Raw genomic sequence first — 19873 nt, forward strand, 5'->3', positions numbered from 1 at the left:
GAGTACAGCACTCTCGTTCCACGAGGAAAGATCTGTTCAGATTCCTTTTGGAAAGTGAGCTAGTGGGTTCTCAGATGTACAACCAAGTCTTTGAGGTCAAAAGCCCCCCCACCCCACTCTCCCCAAAAAGCTTCTAAAAGAAACAAAAGCAATATGCACCTAACGCAAATGACATGCACATCAAAACCACCATGTAGAAGAGTTCATGAACTAGTGGATAATGTAAACAGTAAACAAATAATGACTTTGAAATGCTGGACATAACGTCACACCATGGAGAGGTGAATGAATTTTTGCTGTTGGCAGTTCACTGATTGTAACTACTGATCCCAAGTACGTCCTTGAGTACTCCAGTAGTTACCTAGCTATTTTTGGCTGTGGAGAACTGTCTCACTTTACTTGAAGAGCAGAACAAAGGCATAGTCATATTTAGATTGTAAATCTATATATAGGTTTGAAAGAAAAAACAATACATTGAAAGCGATTAGCACATGTAAGGGAGCAAAGGAAAACATGATATGAACAAGGTTCATACCCATAACCATAATTTAGTCATTACAATGTCAAAGGAGAGGATAGCAATCCCAGTTTTGCCTATTTTGTACTCACTTTTAAACCCCCTTATTGGTTTACACAGTTTCTGATTACCTTCTGCCATTTCAATGCATGACTAATGCCCTCCTGATGGTCCTTACACATTTTTGTGCTGCCTTTTCAAACTCATCCCACTATCTGCAGTTTCTAACCCTCGCTCCAATTACTCTCCCAATAGAAAAAAAAAATCCAGGTGGGATTTTCAAAAGCTTTCAGTACAGCTTTAACTCTGCTCCTGTTGAAACCAGTGGTAAATTTCCTAGAGCAGAGAGAGGCCAGTGGCAATCCCACCTTTAAATCCTCCCAGTCTACTTATGCTTGATTATTCTCTGTGAAACCTGCCCACTGCACATGCACCTTCACTGCTGCTCCACCACATTACCAATTAGATACAATGTAGTTATAATCAACTCTCATTTTCCTATGTTGGCTGCAACTGGTTGCTAGGCTTTCTGAGATACTGTGTTACAAATATTGGTGCAAAAAAATAAGCTTATTTTTTGCACCAACATTTGTAACACAGTATCCCAGAAAGCAAAATCAAGCACAAGTAGCCTGGGAGGCTCCTGGAGCTGGATTTATATGTATGCTGAAACACCACACAACTTCATTAGAAAGCATATTCACTAGTCCTCCTGTTGCAGAGTTATTATGTAAACCATGCATCCCAGGTGTCCATTACTGATACCACTGTGAGATCAAAAGTCAACTGCCTTCCACCACCCAAGAAGTGTGTGTCGGTAGCCTCCCATTGCACACTCTATCCCGTTAGTGAATGGCTCATTCAATTTAAGCGTCCTTCTCCCTTTCTCTCTCTCTCTTTTTTTTTTTTTAAATAAGGGATTACATGGAACCCTTCTTTGTCAAAGAAGTTTATAGCAGCAGTTTGTGGTCCAGCAGCCACTATCAACTCACCTTCCATTACAAAAACTAACTTTGGAGTGTTGAAAAATTACCAATTTAGCTTCTATCAATAAAAAGCGAGTTAAAAGTGGCTGAGGATATGCAACCTGTAACTGAAATGGGCAGTTTGTTTTCTTCTCCAGGCCACCCTTCCCCCTTCCACTTAAGCTCTCCCATCTCTCCACAATTGCTTCAACACAATTTTGAAATCAGCTAGTTAACACAACAGTTATAAGGATTTTGCCGGCCCTCCCCTTCCCCTCTCCCACATAACTAAGACCTTGTCTACACAGGAAAACGGTATCAAATATATCAGTATAGTTGTACCAGTACAATCCCCCTGTGAGAGCATTTCTGTTCTGGAGAAGAGTGACTTTTTTCAGTTTAGCTTAAATCTCTTCCCAAGTAACATGAGCTAAACCAAAAATAATGCACTTTTGTAGAGGATTGAGTGTCTACATTGGACCGATATAACTATATTTGTTTAAATTTACACCTTCACTTCTACCAGTATAACCTTCCCATACAGACACGGCCTAACTGGAGAACCCAACATCACATATCCAAGGTGCTGATTCAGTGGATGCAATCGTAATCTACTCAGACAAAGCTGAAGGGATGGGAAGGGAATGCTCCTTTGTGTAAAAACACTCCCTTACACTGTGCTTGGTCATCACTTGTTACAATTTCAGAGCTGTATGTGTAATTCCACACCGAGCACAGGGAAAAGAAAGATTTGATTCCTATTCTAACCATGGGTGTTAAGAATCAAAACTAGGGGTGGGGAGGGGGAGTAACAAAAAATTCCAAGGAATGGCAAAGCAATTCTTTGCGTTTCCAAAAAGAGTAAATGGCATTCTACATTTGGAAACAAACCAGAAATACATTTTGTTAAGTCTGTGTTAAAAGATCCTGTGTTCTGATTCAGTCTGATAATGCTCAGAATTCCACTTCCATTAATTTATTGCTTTTGACAGAAGCACCCATTTAACAGTGTGTACAAAGAGGACTTTAAATGGGCGCTCGTGCAGAGAGTACTCTAAAGGAGCTTTATATAATCAGCACTAAACAAAGCCAAGCCAAGTACTGTATTACAGGGAGGACTGTCTCCTTTTGGAAATGACGCAGTCTGGACATAGAAATAGAAGAATAAACAGAGACACCTCCACCCCAATAGCAATAAATTGGGACAGTTATCCACAGCTCTATACACGATGTCCATTCAATGTTACCTATCTACATGTCGGCTAACAGTTTGTTTAAAGGCAGCAACAGCTGCCCCCTGGTCCAGCAGAGGCCCTCTTTTGTAAACTGTGTTACTGAATGCATACCCATCAGATGGAGGATAGTCTGGGACACTGGGATGCTGGAAGACAGAAAACAAAAGGGATTAACATCATACACAAAGACAGCCGTAGTTATTTAACTGATTACAGCAACATCATCTGACACCTGTAGGTTCTCTGTCAGCATTCACATTCCCTTGTTCTCTGGCATTCGTTATTCTGCCATGAAAATTTAATTATTTGTGCATTTTAATACAGGAACAAAAAAATCAGAAGCACGAGAATAAAGAATTTGCATCCTAACTCAACCTATTGCATGAATAGTGCAGCTGATATTCTTCATCAAGACCGTTCTTTGGGGTAAGATCCACATCATCACTTAAACATCCCTACAGCAGCTGAGTTTTATAAACAGTGACTGGATATCTTAACAAAACAAACCACATCAGGCTTTAAGCCTTGTTTCTGGTTGCAGGCATTCTAACTCAGATAAACTACACACAATGCTGAGTATGTGTATGGAATAAGAGCTACTCAGTAAGATTACCTTATTTTAGGAGTATACAATCTTATTCCCTAAGGCCCCAGTTCTGCCACCCTTACATTGAGTAATACCTTGCTCTGCAAGTATCCTAATGAAGTCATGGAGCTGTGTAGACAGAAAGGTACTACTCAATGGGAGTAGGGGTGACAGTTTCAGGATTTAAATAAATAATAATTTAATGTGAATGTGGCAAAGCATATAGAAATATTAAAATCTTTGTTGAAGATTGAAAAGTACATTTGGAGGGCCTAGGAGGTCTTCTTGAATGGCTGCCACTGCATATATGCCAATAACCCACTGTACATGCAATGACAATATTTTTAATGTTGTTAATATAATTATAGCACCACCCAGTTCCAAAAGCAGAGCTATAGGCTAAGGAGTTAATTTCTGGGGATTATTACATGTAGGCAGTTGAAGCTGCTTATTCTAGGCCTCCCTTCCTCCTGCTATCATCAAAACATAGGGTAAAATAATATGGCACTGATAAAGTAGCACAGTCTAGTGAACTGAGTACAGACTTGTGAACCAGGAGCTGCCAAAAATCGGAGCCTGGCTCTGATTGTTACTTGTTGTGTGACTTTGGGCAAATCACATACCCTGTCTGTGCTTCAGTTTTGTGCTTCTGATAAATGCCTCACAATACCCCTCTGAAGTAGGTAAGTATAATCGTCACCAAAAATAGAAAATGTCGGTAGAGTAACAGCAATATTACAACCTCCTAGAAACACCATCAAGTGCTCCATGGCTTATACACCTCTACCTCGATATAACGCTGTCCTCGGGAGCCAAAAAATCTTACCGCATTATAGGTGAAACTGTGTTATATCCAACTTGCTTTGATCCACCGGAGTGTGCAGCCCCGCCCGCCCCCGGAGCACTGCTTTACCACATTATATCTGAATTCGTGTTATATCGGGTCACGTTATATCGGGGTAGAGGTGTAGTATGTATGCATGCAAGAAACAACTGGAAAGGAGTAAGTCACCTTAGTTCACACACAAAATTATTTGCATTGTGGTGGCCCCCATGGACTCCAATCAAGATTGGCTCCCCTCTGTGCTCCATGCTCCATAAAGGCAGAGGAAAACCGTCCCTGCCCCCAAGAGCTCACAGTCCAAGGAAAAGAGCCTAACAGCACAGCAACAATCATAAGCAAATCTACAGTGTTTCCATCATAGTTTCTCATTTGAAATAATTATTGCTGAACTGACTGCACATGCAACCCCTTCAGTGGAAACACCGTGTATACAATTGTATCTTAAAATTCAGGGATGGGAAATGTTCTCATGAATCAATCTCTGATCCACGTTGCTAGACACCAGATCAATCCCTAGTTGTAAAGGTTAGGAACCGTAACCATGGGAGCAGCAAGCATATCATTATTTAATAGTATTTCTTTTTGAAAAAGGATGCCCTGTAGGAAGAAAGGAACCCCAGGAGGACGAGGTTTGAGCTGTGGTATTCTGGTACCTGACTGACACTGGATCACCGTGTCAGTGATTGTTAATGGGGTTTCTTGTCATGAAAAGGGGGAGATCTCACATACTGCCTCAATTACCAGCTGACTACCTGGTAAGAGTGACATAACATGAATAAAAATGGGTGCACTTCAGGGAGATACCAACAGGAAAATACACATTTTCACCATCATCTCTCATCTGATTTTTCTCTTCAGCTATTGTCAAGTATAACCATACAGCAAAACAGATGACTGGTAATTAAGGCAGCATTTAGGTATCACCTTCTATACTGTCTTTATAGTATACACAAATAACATTTTGCCCTTCATACAACGTTCATCTGAGGACCCTAAAGCGCTTCATAAACATTAAGTCTCACAACACCTCTGTGAGACAGGTATTATGAGAGCGATGCTACCAGTGGGGAAGCCAAGGTACAGCAAGTTTAAATGATTTGCCCTAGACCATAAAGTGATTCAGTGGCAGTCAGAAATTGAGGAGTCCTGCCTCAGTGTTGCAAGATTCATTATAACATGTTTATTTCTTTTTTCTACTCAACCAAACAATTACCAATCAAGACAGAAAAATGTTATAGGAGTTTAAAGAAGTGCAATCAACTTAAAAATCACACTCCTGCCTGGAATATTTTTTAACGTAATACAATTACGAATGATACCTCTGATGATTATGACTAAAAGATTAGAAGACACCGTTCTCTGTTTTCTCAGGTTGTTTATTTTGCACTTTCACACAGAAAACAAGGAGAGAAAAGCATTAAATTAAAAAAGGAAAGTGTGATTTTAAAACAAAAAAAAAACATCATAAGGACTCAAGGGCAGCTTAGGTATTGGGGAAATAGTCAGGCGATGTTCAAAATAAGTGAATGGGAAACACGTATGACTTCTTCAGGAGACTGTGTCATTTGGGATACTTCTTATCCTACCTTGTTCATCTCCCTGCCTGCTCCCCTGGACATCCATACCTTTATATAGACATCTCTGCTACAAAAACATTTGCCAACTGACAATGTATCGGTATTTCTTAAGAAAGTAGCATTCATTTTAAATATATACAACAGATGTCAGGGCCCCAGAGACAGGTACAGCAAAAGGATTGATTTAATTTTAACCTATAGAGCCCTAAATGGTAACTACATCTTTTTACATACTGGAAAATGCCTTTTCAACAAGCAAAATCAACCAAAAACTTATTTTTTTTTTTAATTTTCCCATAATGAAACCCTGAAAAATTCCAGGAAAGTGATGAAAACAAACAAACGTTTGTTTTCCCGAAAGCTCTTCATGCGAAATAAAGGACATTTCCCGACCACCTCTCAATTAAACATTGAGGGGCTGATGGTAGGGGACTCTCCCTAAAAGCCCTTTCACTCTGGACTACGTGTCCATCCTTGGTTCCCCAGAGCTCAGATTTGCTAAACTTATGGATGGGCCCATCTGTTTATTAAGAGTTTGAAAGAGGACCAAGGGGATGGGGGCGGGGGGTTGTTCATGAGCCTGAATGTTTTAGTGGGCAAATATAGTTAGTTATCTTTCACACACAGACTACTGTATTAGATAATATTGTGTCACTTTGAGAGAGCTATGGGAGTTGAGCACATGTATCTAAGGGGGGAAAATGGCTCTTTAAGCCCTGGACTCCACTTACAATTTAAGACAGTAGCAAAAAACTCCATCGAGCTCAATGGAACCATGATAAGACCCTATATTTTAGCCACTGCACGAACCCGGCTTTTACCTGTTGCACAGGTTAAATCTAGAGTAACGCTACTTACTTCACTGGAGTTATTCCCAACTTACACTGTGCCAATGACATTAGAATCTAGCTCTACGTGCTCTTCATTAGCAGCAGCACCATTACACAGTGCAACTCTTAAGACAGTTTTGTTCATGGAGTGAACAGTTGGTCTGGTCTCCCACCTACTTCCCAAAATACTGTAGCAATTAACCTACCTCAGCTGACATTCTTTTCATTTCGTGTTTCCGTTGGTGCTCTGCAACATTTGCCACAGACTCAGCCAACTGATTTAGTTCTTGTTCATTTGGAGCTCCCATGAAGCTCAGCAAAGGAGGCTCCCAACCATTTCTGAAGCGTGGAATATAGGGTGGAATAAACTGATCTTTGGGCCAGTCCACTCTGTATAAAGAAGTCAGAGGCATATATCAAGATTTGCACAAGTTATTTTCAATAGTCAATCCTGCAGGTTCTCATGAAATGCTTTGCAATTGTTTACTCATGAGGAACTTCTAATTACAGAGAAGGAAACATTATTTACTGAGGATATCTATGCTCCCCTTTTACATAGCACAGAGAGACTGTCTCTGTCCCTAGGATCTTCCAACATCAGGACAGACCATACAAGTTCAGACGCAATGCGAAAGATGGATAGCAGGAGGACCAATCTCAAAGCAGAATGGGATTGGTTTTATCTTTTGAAAACAAAAGTAGTACAATACCCCTCAGTCTGGGGGGTTAATATGCACAGAGTTCAGAGGAGAGGCATGCTTTAAAATGAAATCTGCAAAGCAAACATGGAGGCTGGCAAGCAACGGGGACCTAGCTAAAACTAGGAAGAAGAAAGCTATAATAGCAATTTTTTTTGTCACACAAAAGATTATTAATAATAATAAAACCTCACACCCACAAGAGTAAATGTGATCACTACTTTTGCAGAACTGAATTTTCTGATACAGATTCCTTTTTTGAAATACCGTATTATTCCTTAGAGATCCACTGACTTTCACCATCTGAATTTACTGTATCTCAAGGAGTTTTTCACGGTGTGCTGTGCCTATATACTATACATAAAAAACATTGCCTTGCAGTTTGAATTATTGCCTCTTAAAGGAGAAATGGGCCCAGGAATGCACTTTATAGTTTCCTTTAATGTTTCTCATTATGGGCATTGTTGAAAATGACTGAAGGTGACAAATGCTATCAAACCAGTTGTAGGAGCAGCTAGCATTTCACAGGACACTGGCATGTCAATGTTAACTTATAGCTGACCAGCCACCTCTGAGTTTTTAATGATCATCTTGTTGATTAGTGGCACAGTATGGCTAAGCTGCCCAGCACAGTAGCACAACAGAAACACGGGGCCAGTCCCACCATTATTTCTAAGGTTCAAATCTTGCTTTCCCTTCATTTACATTCCTGTATTCCTCCCAAACCACCACCACATATTTCTCTTTGGATTAAATTATTGCTTCTTTTAGGGGACTGGATGGCACAGAGGATTCACAACAGGATAATGAGTTCTATTATTTAGGTCACTAGTTCAGTTCCAGCACAGGGCTCTGATCAAGCAAAAGAATCCCTTTTCCTGGAGTTCCAGTGAAGTCAATGGGTCTCTGCATGGATCGATATGGCCTTTGCTGGATCACGGCCTAGGTCAGTAATGACTGGAAGCTGCTCTTTGGTGGCAAAAGGAGTTTGATTTGCTCAGTCCAGTCCAGGAGCAATACAAAACAAAAAAGCGCCACCTCAGCTGGCACCTCTATTAGCAGTCTCAGTAAAAGGGCCAAAGGAAGAATAGGTTTGGAGATTCTTGCCCCTAATGATAGTCCACTTCAAGAAAGCAGGGTACCATGATGAACTTTGCACTACCAAAGCCTGTGTTCTTTCTATTCTATGGATGTTCATCAGCTATCCTGTGGCCTTCAGATTCCAGAGCAGTCAATTCAGCAGTTTTTACCAGTAATAAATTCAGTATTTTTTAATTATGTAGATTGAGGGTTAGTCATTTGATCTGATCTCTGAGTGGGTGGATGAGTAAATTCAAAAAGAATGGACACGCTTATTGATCATCACCATCACCTCAAAGGGCCACAGGTTTAAGAGATACTTGATTCATCCCAGGTTTTTTAGAAGTTCTGTTTGCAAGGCTTTTGTGTAAGCCCAAGACCATAAAAGTAATTAGATAAACTTGTTATATTTATATACACTACAGTTCACAAGCAACATGAAAAGGTCACATCTTTTGTGAGTCCCTAACCATAAGCACAGCTGAATCTATTATTTCACAATTTAGGATCCCTTAAGGGTAGATCTTCAGTGCGATTCAATCATTCACTCAATGACACTTCTTAAAAAATTTAATCTTTTTCTTACAGACTATAAAGATGCTTCTGAGGCATTAAAAATCATTGCAAGTCTCTGCTTTTAATAATCTGTGGGATGTTCAAAGTACAAATTGCTTTTTAATTCTATTTATATAATTTTGTTGTAGTTGTTACTAAATGCTGCACTACCCTTGAAATAGATTTTTAATTGAGTCCAGCTGGTTGATGACCAAATGACGATAGAAGGAGAAAAAGAATGGAAAGGACCATTCAGAGAGAAGGTGGGCAAGAGAATATGTAATTAAGCCCCATCCTCCCAATATCACAGACAGAATAAAATCAATGTTTGTAATTGTCCCCATTCTTCCACGTCCTTTCATATTCTTAAAGGGCCCTGTCCAACTCCCATTGAGATCAATGGGAGTCTTTCCACTGACTTTAATTGGAGTTGAATCAGGCTCAAAGCAAGCAAAAATGTAGACTACTAAAGGGGAGTTTGCTTCTTTGGTCGATACAGACTATGATAATAAATCCAAATATATATTCAAAGATCATCTATAAAATCAGCGAAGATATTTTCGTACCTGGCTTTGGTCCACGTGTCACCCAATGACATCCATAGTTGGCCTTCCTCGCTACTGATAGTGTAACGCAAGAAATCTATGGTATCCTTTGTTAGGAGAGGGCTGAGTACCGTACCAGCGAGCTCTGGACCTCCAGTTGCCTGCACAACCTAAATCAAGATTTTTTTTAAAGGACTATTTATTGTATTGAGGGGTAACAGAGAATCAATTCTAACAATAAACCATATAAAATGTAAAGCAGTAAGAATTCTAGGCTACCCACTCTATATTGGTGGCTTTTGCCGGATACAAGACCAAAGTCTGATCTACACACAAAGTTATACCTGTTTAATTAAGGGCTTGTATACAGAAGGCAGTAGTGTACACCTAGAGCACTTTGATGTAGTCCTATTTGTTGGGACTATATCAAAGTGCACCTGGGCACATTTACTGCACACCATGGGGATTTAAAGAGTGATATGTTGGAGCGCTCTACAATTTACACGCCTCTGATGCCCACTGTGTACACAAGCTCAAAATCAGTATAAAACCACACCTTTTAGTCAAACCAGTTCAATTTTGTGTGCAGACACTCTTATATCTGTTTAAACTGGCTCATATCAGTTGAGCTTGTGCCTGTAAATTTACTGATGCAAGCTAAATTTCTATAAGCCAGGTTTAAACAGATATACAAGAGATCTCACACAAAAGTTGAACTAGTTTAATTAAACCAATTTAAGTTAAACTAATACAACTTCTATGTGTAGACAAGCTGAAAATGATGATGACTGAAGTGTCCTTCCAGCCCATCTTGTCTAGGGCAGGTCAAAGGTTCAATATAGTAAAGGAAAGTTCAGACTTCTGTGTAATGGATCTGTGTAAAAATTCTGTCATGAAGCAATGTAAAGATGATGCATGGCGTTCCACGAGGGAGCCCAACCACCCATTCAGAATAATCCAAATCAGTTAAGTAATATGATCAGGTGTACAAGGCAACTAGCACCAGAGCCAAGGGGGAAAAAGTGAAAGAAGGGTCAAGATTGATGACTGGGGCATGTTTGGTGAAAAACAAAGAGTAAACAAGGATAGGAATAAATGGGGAACACAGGGAAGAAACAGGGATTGGGGAGAAAAGGGGGTATGAAAAGCAGCAGGAACATGATAGAAGACTGTGGAGAAAGAGCCAATAAAAAACTACAGAGGGGAAGGGGACTACCTATTATTAAGGTTACTCAATACTTCCCATGATAAGACCCTGTTTTCAGTAGCTTATAACTTTACCAGGCTAAGTGTTTGAACTGAAATTTTCCATGCCAGGTGTCTGCTTCAGGGCTCATGTGGTGTTTTGTTGTTTTGATTTTTTTGTGGGGAAGGGGGGAAATTTTCACCCAAAATGGTTCAGCAGTTTCCAAGAGTAGGGGTAGGGAAACTTGTTTTTTTGCCCATGTCAAAAAAAAAAAAAATGATTTTGAGACGCTCTAGCACCCCTGTGCTTTGGAGCAGGAATTTAGCAAGGGAGGTGGTCTTTGCATCTGGCCTTTTGCTGTTCCTATGAAAATCTACCCATGGTTGGCCAAATTATAAGCCTTTGAAATCTCTCATTTCGCACATGCTCATAAAAACTTCTTCGAATTTAGCAGCTAAACTCTTCAAGCTAAACTCTCCAAAGATTTCATGAGCATTAGCCATGTTCCATCCACTCTCAGCTCCTACTGTGCACATGCACTAGGATACAATCCTTAATTGCATGATCACATACTTCCTCCCTCGCCCCCTTCCCCCCCACACACACACACATACACAGGACCCCTGGCTCACTCAGTGTACATGATGGACCTGCTCTAGGTTGAATCAGGGCTGTGCAGCTCAAGAGACTGTTGTTTATAGGACATCTCCCTCGTTTGTTGTTGAAGTTGGGAGGTGAGTGCCTATTGGGGGTAACTGGGATGGACAGGCCGAGGCCTGCCCAAAACAAACGGCCACTCCCTTAGAGTGGAGGAGCCACTGAGCCCAATAGGCAAATGATTACGAAGAGCAACAAATGAAAAAACAGGCATGGGACTTAGGCTGAATGAAGCAGGGGACTGCAGGAACAGAAATGACGATCTCATGGTTCAGGCAGTTGAATAATACCCTGGAAAACTGGACTCTACCTCTGCCACAGAGTTCCCATGTGATATCACTTAAACCAAACTTTTCACAGGGATCACTCACTGTGCATTCCCCATTTTCTGGGTGCCTGACTTGAGACCCTGGGATCTGATTTACAGCAGTGCTGAACACTCACAGCTGCAACTGAAGTGAATGGGAGCAGTGCTTTGAACATATGAACTGCTGCTAAGGCTAGGTCTACACTGGGTGGGGGGGGGAGGGGATCGATTTAAGATACGCAAATTCAGCTACGCAAATAGCGTAGCTGAATTCGACGTATCTGATCCGACTTACCCCGCTGTGAGAACGGCGGCAAATCGACCGCCGCGGCTCCCCCGTCGACGGCGCTTACTACTACCCGGGCTGGTGGAGTACGCGTGTCGATTCGGGGATCGATTGTCGCGTCCCGACGAGACGCGATAATTTGATCCCCGAGAGATCGATTTCTACCCGCCGATCCAGGCAGGTAGTGAAGACAAGCCCTAAGTAATCTGAAAAAACAGGTCCGAGGTGTCTCAAATTGGACACATAAAATTAGTGGCTGCTTTGACCTTAACTTCTCTGTGTCTCAGCTCTCCATCTAGAAAATACCACCTCATTTTGCAGGGGAGTTGTGAAATGGTTTGTGAAGTACTCAGATGCTACAGTGATGAGTACCATAGAAAAGCCCATGAGGAAATTAATAAATCTGACTTCCGAGCAGGTTTTGAATCGTGTGCAGTAAATAAGGCCTGGGACCACACATTGAACAACGAGGGGAAAAAAATATTCAATAGCCCCTTACTAAGTGTGCTCCATTCATTCTGTGCAATGAATAAGGCAGGGGTCCTGTGGAAAAAAGTAGTATGGGATTAAAGACAGTGTCAGAACACATATGCAAAAGGGAGCTGATTTTAGGTTCCATCAGCAAATTTAATTCTGGCATTTCCTAACTTTCGAGTACTTTTCTTTGCAACCTTAATAATATTCTTTTCACATAGTTTTTTGTGCGTAATGAGTGTGCATATGAAGTAAAACTCAACTAATTAGCCCACAATCTTCTTTATAAAGCCCAGAGTTTGGACGCATACGGACCACAAGAAAGGGACATTCCACTGAATATGTAGACTAAACACTTCAACACTACGGAATGTTTGAGTACAAGACAGTTATGCTACTGTTTATAAGTATAAAATGTTTATTAGAAGACCATTGAAAAGCTAACATTACTGTGATTGGTCAATGCAATCTGGATACAAGATGCACAACAAGCTATTGGGGCTGGATAGTCTTATCATTATGCTCTTCATCTACCATCTGAAATTTGGACCCACTTTTGACAATTACTCTTCTAATACTATTTAGCTTCTTGGGTTTTAGATACAAGGTGATGTGTATCTTTGTATTGCCATGATCAAAAGCATTTAACTCTCCTGTAAATGCTGTCTATTCCTCACTCCGGTGTGTATGTATTTAATTTTCCTTCCACTTTGTGTAAATATGAGGTATTAGTTTTGTTTTTCTTTTTTAATGCTAAGAAACAAATCAGTAAAAGCAAAATGTAAATATGCATATGTGTGTGTGTGTGTGTGTGTATATATATATATATATATATATATATATATATATACACACACACACACACACACACACACACACATATATATACATACACACACACACACACTTTAGAAAAAGGACAATTTAGCTAAGTGGATTTATTTAAATGAGGGAATGGATATATAAACAAAATTAACATCCTGATTTTCTAAATATGTTCTAGTTCTAAAATAAATAAGTGATTTTTCCCCATAACCTGTCATCATTAACAATAAAATTTTAGCCTCATATTTTAAAGGGTTCTCGAGCATTTAAACAAAGCAGGTCTGAAGGACACATTGAAGATCAAATCTTACCATATTTAATGGTGTAAACAGAAAATGAACCAATTCGGGTGCACTAGGGTTCTGGATGTGGGACTTTAATTTAGCCTGAGGGGGGGAAAAGAGAAAAAACAAATTGGTAACTTCTATGACAATTGAATAGTACATGGTAGAATCATCCTTTAAAAGAAAGAACCTTAGTTATGGAATTAAAGTGCAGGTCATATTTATTTCTGCATTTATATATAGGATGTCAAAGGCTGACAAAAATATGGGTCACTTATCCTTTGGGAAGAAGAGATCACACAAGCATCCCATAAACTATAGAGCTGATTAGCACAGTATATCTTACAGTTGACCAAAGATGCTGGTGCAGAGGATTTTACGGTGTCCTTGGGGAAGAGCTGCTGAATGTGGGGATCAGGAGAAGAAAATGTTACGTAGGCTTCAACTAAGGCACCGTTACTGTGTTCAGCCTGGCGTCCTCAGACACAAGGGCATGGAGATGGTGGAGACCCACTCCCACTTCCCAACAAAAGTGTCAGTGGTTCATAGATTTTGAGGCCAGAAGGGACCACTGCGATCATCTAGTCTGACCTCCTGTATAACACAGGCCATAGAACTTCCCTGAATTAATTCCTGCTTCAAGTCCAACAACTGTGGTTGCAGAGCATGTGATGTAGGGGCACTTTCCCTGTAGCCTTCTCAACCCTTACAAATACCTCCTGAAGCACAACCCCCCCTTCCGTGGGATTTCATTTCCCCAAGGAGAAATAGAAGAAAGCTGATTGGCTCAGTTATTGGAGGAGGAGGACAGGTTCTCCCACTGGCACTGCTGTCACAGCCACTGAAGTAAAAAGCCAATAGTTGAAGGGGGGCACACAGGAAATTAAGATTTCCCAGTGACGCTCTGGGGCATATTGAGGAGAAGATGCCAAAAGTGGGTACCTGAGTTGGCAGCACTGGCTGCCAATGGCTAGTGATGTTTAGGGCAAGAGATGACCACAGGATGGAGCACTCTGAGGGTAGTGAGGTTTGTAAGAGAAGTCTCTCTTTATGGCCTATTTGACCCATGTTGTTTAGTATATTTAACGGTGGTAATGAGCATAAAGAATCTGACAAGCACAACTGAAAAGCTAAATAAAGAGCACAGCTGTGGAGGCTGGCGAGCAAACAAGAGTGAGCTGTACATTTTCCTAACAAACCTCTCTAGAAACCAGTTAACACTTTGAATGTAAAAGGGTTAAACTTTATTATTATTATTATTGTTACCACTTCTCCAGTCATATGGCACCATTGTAAAGTCTCTGCTGCTCGGGGGGGCGGGAGGAGTGTTTTGGAGATTGGGACTGCAGCCCTGCGCAGAAATGAAACCCGTCAAAAAGCCACTGCTTTTAGCCCTGGCCTGAATAGGGAGTTTGAAGACAAAAATCAATCAGGCACCATCTCTCAGGGCTACAGTAAAGCAGCTTGGCCGTTACTGGATGCAATGTGGGATTACGCTAGTAGGACTAATAACTCTGTTGACGGTGCAATATGAGGCTTGCTGCCTCTAGAGGCGCTGCAACAGCTGAGAGTGACACACAGGACTAGTCTCACCCAAAAGAAGGCATTCCCAAAAGTGACACAAACATCTGTGCGCAGTCACTAGCAACCATGTGCGTGGATGTGTGCTGGGTTGCAGATGTGCTAGGGAGTTGTTAGGCCAAAATTCTCTACTGAGGAGAAGGCCTTGTAGAGAGCCCAGGGGAAAGCATGACAGCGTGGTCACCATTCCAGAGGAAGGAGAGAGCTGTCTGGGGTCTATTCCAAAGAGGTGCCTCTGGGGAGCAGAGGTGCCATGAGCACAACCACCTGTTAGTAACCGGAGCAATCGGAGAAACCGGATTTTAAAATAAAAAGGCAAATCTACCTTTCTCCCACACTTCCACCTGCACAATCAGAAACTTCAAAAACATTTCTAGCACAGGAGGTGACTGGCGATATCTGAAAATGCGTGGGTGAAAGTGACACATCAAGGTGCACTCAGAGCCAATTTGTAGCAGCAGGGAAAGAGTATGCTGTATCTGACTTCAAACAAGCTAGGAAAAGTCGCCCCTGCCTGCCCTGTGGAGCCTCAGCTGCTGGCAGCTACTTACCAGAAGGTTAAAGCCATGCTTGAATTTTTGAAAACAGTCAACAAATTCATCTGGAGGTGGTGGCTTTGCACGAAGAGTGAGAACCCCCTCTAGAGAACAAAATGAAAAAAAAAAAAAGATATTATGGTAATTCGGGACATGTATATTTACTAACATAGGCTAGCTCTGTTGCCTTTTCTCCCATTGACTTCCAGAGAAGGATGACAATAGGACTTGCTCTCATGAGGAAGGGGAGCAGGACTAGAACCCAATTTTTTGTAGATCTCAGTGTATGTCCAGACCTAAGCCAAGGGAAACAAAGTGACTTGTCCAATTAAACTGAATGAGTAACAACAAAACCACAAAGCAATGCAATAAGAAAAACAAAACCACATTCACTAGCTACACGAATGACTTTTAAAGAACAAGGCAATAAAAAGACCTGGGGGATGGGAGGAAAAACAACTCTTACCTCCAGGTCCTTTCTTTTTATTCTTCTTGGTTTTCTTTCTCTTTGAAAGTTCAGCAAATGCTTCAGCAGCTTTTTGAAGTTTGGTAACAAAATATTCAATGTCATCCAAAATATGGTTCAGAATTTGCTGCAGAAGAGATGAACAACATTAATGCCTCTGTCTAATCTGTAGCACAGCTAGTCATTTACTTATTTTGTTGTAATTTACAGCATCCTAGCAGCAGTCTCCTATGCTCATTATTAATTCCAGGAAGTACTGCCTATGTAGATTCATCGTATGTCTGACATTTACAACTTTCTCAAGCTCTCATTTTGCTCTATTTTCAATAGTTGTGATCATTAAAAGCTTTTAAAGATAAGTATTGAGATTATTAAATTTTGCATTTAATTAGCTTGGAGTCACATACTATGTTTCTCCCACGCAGCACATGCAGAAATTTTGTTAAAACATAATTTTCCCTGCGATGCTATTGAGCCATTTTCTAACAACTGTAATTTCATATTCTCTGCTAAAACAAAGTATTACAGCTATTACTTGCTGAAATGCAGGGTTGCACTTTCCAGTAGATGTGACGTTCTTTGATGAATGTGAAAAATTCCTTTCAATGCATAAGAGTACCAGAGGAGACCAAGTGGGGGAAAGGTACATGCCCCAGTTCAGGAAAGCTCAAGCACTTGCTTAGGTCCATCATTATTCAGGGAAGAACATGTCAGTATGCTTAACTTTAAGCATGTGTTGAAGGTACATTGATTTAAAAGGGATTTAAGCACATGCTGAAGTGCTATCCTGAATCAAGGTCTTAGTGCACTCACATCTCATACCTACAGTTCAAATTCTCCACAGGACAGAACTGAATCTGATCTTGATGGTCTTATTTCAGTCCTTTTTTGTGCCCCTTATAAGTCTATCACACAGTTTGGCATGACTGGCAAACTCTCACCAAGAACTGTGTTTTGCCTGTGAAAAAGGCTCTTCCTGTTCATGAAGCAACCATCCAACATTTCAAGAACACTGAACAATACTGCACACAAACATGTATCTTAACTTACAACATCTCTGTCAATCCTTGCTGCCATCATCTCAGCTGTTTCTTCATGCTCATGGAACTGTCTGGGTTTTTCAACTACAGGCGGCGGGGAGGAAAGATGAGACATACAAAGTAAAGGATATGAGAAACTAAGAGCCAAAGCTTCATATATACTAATCTTACATATGGAACCACCGTGCCAGAAGTGCAAGGAAGACTAAAATGTTCATACCTCTCAACCTGCTGAGGCCCAAATGTGTAACACACAATGTGCAATAAAAACCCCAAAACAAGAGGGTCAAAATATAAAATATATATTTATGCAAGCAACTTAAAATGCTGTGAGATTCCTTCCTTTGGTGCAAAATAACTCTTTCTACAACTTTGATTTCATGAATCCTTCTTTCTGATGTAAATCATCTGCAACACTAAAAAAGGGAGGGGACATCAAATTTGCATGGAGCATAGTTAACTTTGCAATTAAGACAAGTGATGTTCATGAAAATGAGGGACAAATGAGACGTATGCTAATGTTTCCCTTGAAGAAGCATTTTAATACCTGATTTAAAACATGATCTACCTGAAACTACTGTACTGCACTCGAACTTATGTCTTTAAAAAAAAAAAAAAACTTTACGATTCAAAAATGGCATGGAGAGATGAAGAATCTCTGTGGGCAGATTTATTTTGTATTTGTAGAAAATACAAACAGATGACCTGTTTAAGGTTTGTTTTTTCTTTGGGCTATTTTTTTTTAAAATCCAGTCAATATTGTTCCCATTTCTTAAGTGTCCACCACTGTAATAACTGGGGCTTTAATTTTGTTTTTACTGAACACAAGGGGAAACTCCTCAAAATATTGCTTTTAAACAGAATAAAACAGGCTCAAGTTACAATTGAGTGAGAGTTAATCAACTCAAAGCCTCATTATTATTATTAATTTATATTGCATTAGCACCTCGAGGGGCCAGTTTGGAACAAAGCCCCATTGTGGTAGGCATCGTACAAACACAACATACCCAACTCAGCCTCTGCCCTGAAGAATTTACCATCTCAAGTCCTGATCCCGCAAACAATTAAACACGTGCTTAGCTTTATGCATCTGAGTAGGACCACTGAAGTCAATTGAATACCTTCACAAATTATGTTACTCCTGTGTAGAATGACAAAGTGGAGGACTGCAGACAAGGATATGCAATTGACTAATTATAAGTGAATAAAGTGTTGATTATCCTCATTTAGTCACCCTTACTTCACTGTTTTCGGATAGCAATCACAGTGAAGTAGGTCTTGAGGAGGATGGAGATAAGGGATGTGGTCTCAAGTATCCATATGAAAAGGGCAAAATGGAAAAAGGCATGGGGGCAGTTGTGTGAAACTGACAAATTAGGCAGAAGAGGCTGGCACAGTTGGCTGAGAGGAGGGGAAATGATGTGATAAGATGATAGTGCACAAGTAGGGAAGAGCAGACTCAGTTAGTGATTCTTCTTTGAAAACAGCAAATCTTAATGTTACAGGGAACCATTCTAAGTCTGCATTTTTAAAAATAAGTTTCATTAAAGGCTACGGCACTGGAATCTACTTAACTGCGGGGGGGTTTCAGTTACGACAATTTAGAAAATATCCACACAAATAGAAGAAAAATTATATAATTGTCAGGAACACAATTTAGTAAGAGTCCACTTTACGAAAAACACCACCACAAACACCGTTAAACAAAGAGAAATTCAAACAAAAGAACAAATTAGCCTTTGCTTGATGTAGCACATAATGCTGTGTGGTGATATGTAAAAATGTTCTGACCATTATTGCTTTCTGTGGACATTTTAAACTGCTTTGTGCTGCACAGTTGTACACTCTGTTAACGAATACTTTCATTCAACAAACAGAAAATGGGATAAAAACCTTCATGAATAATGGATTCTTTTGCTTTCTTTATTTTAATAAAAAACCATTAAAAGTAAAAACTCCAAAAACTCAATTTACCCAAAATTATTCTTTAAACATACTCTATTCTACTGAAAGTAGTTGCATTATTTCCAAATTAGCAATAGTTTCATTTTTTTCTGATAGAAAGCATGTTTTTCCATTATAGTAAAAAATCTGAAGCCCTGCACAGAAGATATGCATCACATATATTCATTTTTCTGTAACACACTTTTGTTTACACTTGTAAAGATGATCAGCCAACTTAACCACACCATTTGCTTAAAAATGAAGAGAAGTGGAGTCCAACCCCCTAGTCAGCTTATCATAGTAATTAGCTGAGAAAAAAAAAAAAAAAAAGAGTCAGGTTGTTGCCCTGAGAAATTTACCATGCAAGGGTTTGATCTTGCAAATTCCCTATTACTGAGCACAGCATCATCGAAGTTCCTTGAACTATGGTGTGGAGTAAGTATTATGCACATCAGCAAGGCCATGCAGCAGCCAGACTTCAGTTAACTTTCATAGACAGTGCCTAGAATATCATGTTCAATTCTGGGTATTTCAATATTACAGAAATGGAGTAAACAAACAAATTCAGAAAAACAACAAGGAGTCTGGTGGCACCTTAAAGACTAAAAACTGTTAGTCTTTAAGGTGCCATCGGACTCCTCCTTGTTTTTGTGGATACAGACTAACACGGATACCCCTCTGATACTTGACACAAATTCAGAAAAGGAAAAGTTGGGGTAAATGAGAAAGCTCAGGTTCTGACAGCCAAATCTACTAGATCATCAAATTGTCTCTCTAGGGAAGTGGCAGCTTGGGGCATTTAAAACTAGAGTGAACAAAACAGTAGAAGATATTCAAGAGAGAATAGCCCTGATC

At 40.1% G+C, this 19873-nt stretch overlaps 1 protein-coding gene across 3 annotated transcripts in view; it reads right to left on the reverse strand.

The window, feature by feature from the left end:
* The window catches only part of EPS8 (EGFR pathway substrate 8, signaling adaptor), a 78382-nt gene that overhangs the window by 30802 nt on the left and 27707 nt on the right, over positions 1-19873 (reverse strand). For 2 of the 3 annotated variants that reach the window (XM_065411675.1, XM_065411692.1), the window contains 7 exons: positions 17085-17158; positions 16035-16161; positions 15584-15672; positions 13479-13553; positions 9454-9602; positions 6761-6944; positions 2730-2863 (listed from right to left, as the gene is read on the reverse strand). In XM_065411675.1, the coding sequence (XP_065267747.1) occupies positions 2730-2863; positions 6761-6944; positions 9454-9602; positions 13479-13553; positions 15584-15672; positions 16035-16161; positions 17085-17158 (832 nt within the window). The remainder of the gene's footprint in view (positions 1-2729; positions 2864-6760; positions 6945-9453; positions 9603-13478; positions 13554-15583; positions 15673-16034; positions 16162-17084; positions 17159-19873) is intronic. The other variant, XM_065411684.1, reaches the window with a different exon arrangement.

The sequence above is a fragment of the Emys orbicularis genome, chromosome 1 (assembly GCF_028017835.1).
Source record: "Emys orbicularis isolate rEmyOrb1 chromosome 1, rEmyOrb1.hap1, whole genome shotgun sequence".
Taxonomy (NCBI): domain Eukaryota; kingdom Metazoa; phylum Chordata; order Testudines; family Emydidae; genus Emys; species Emys orbicularis.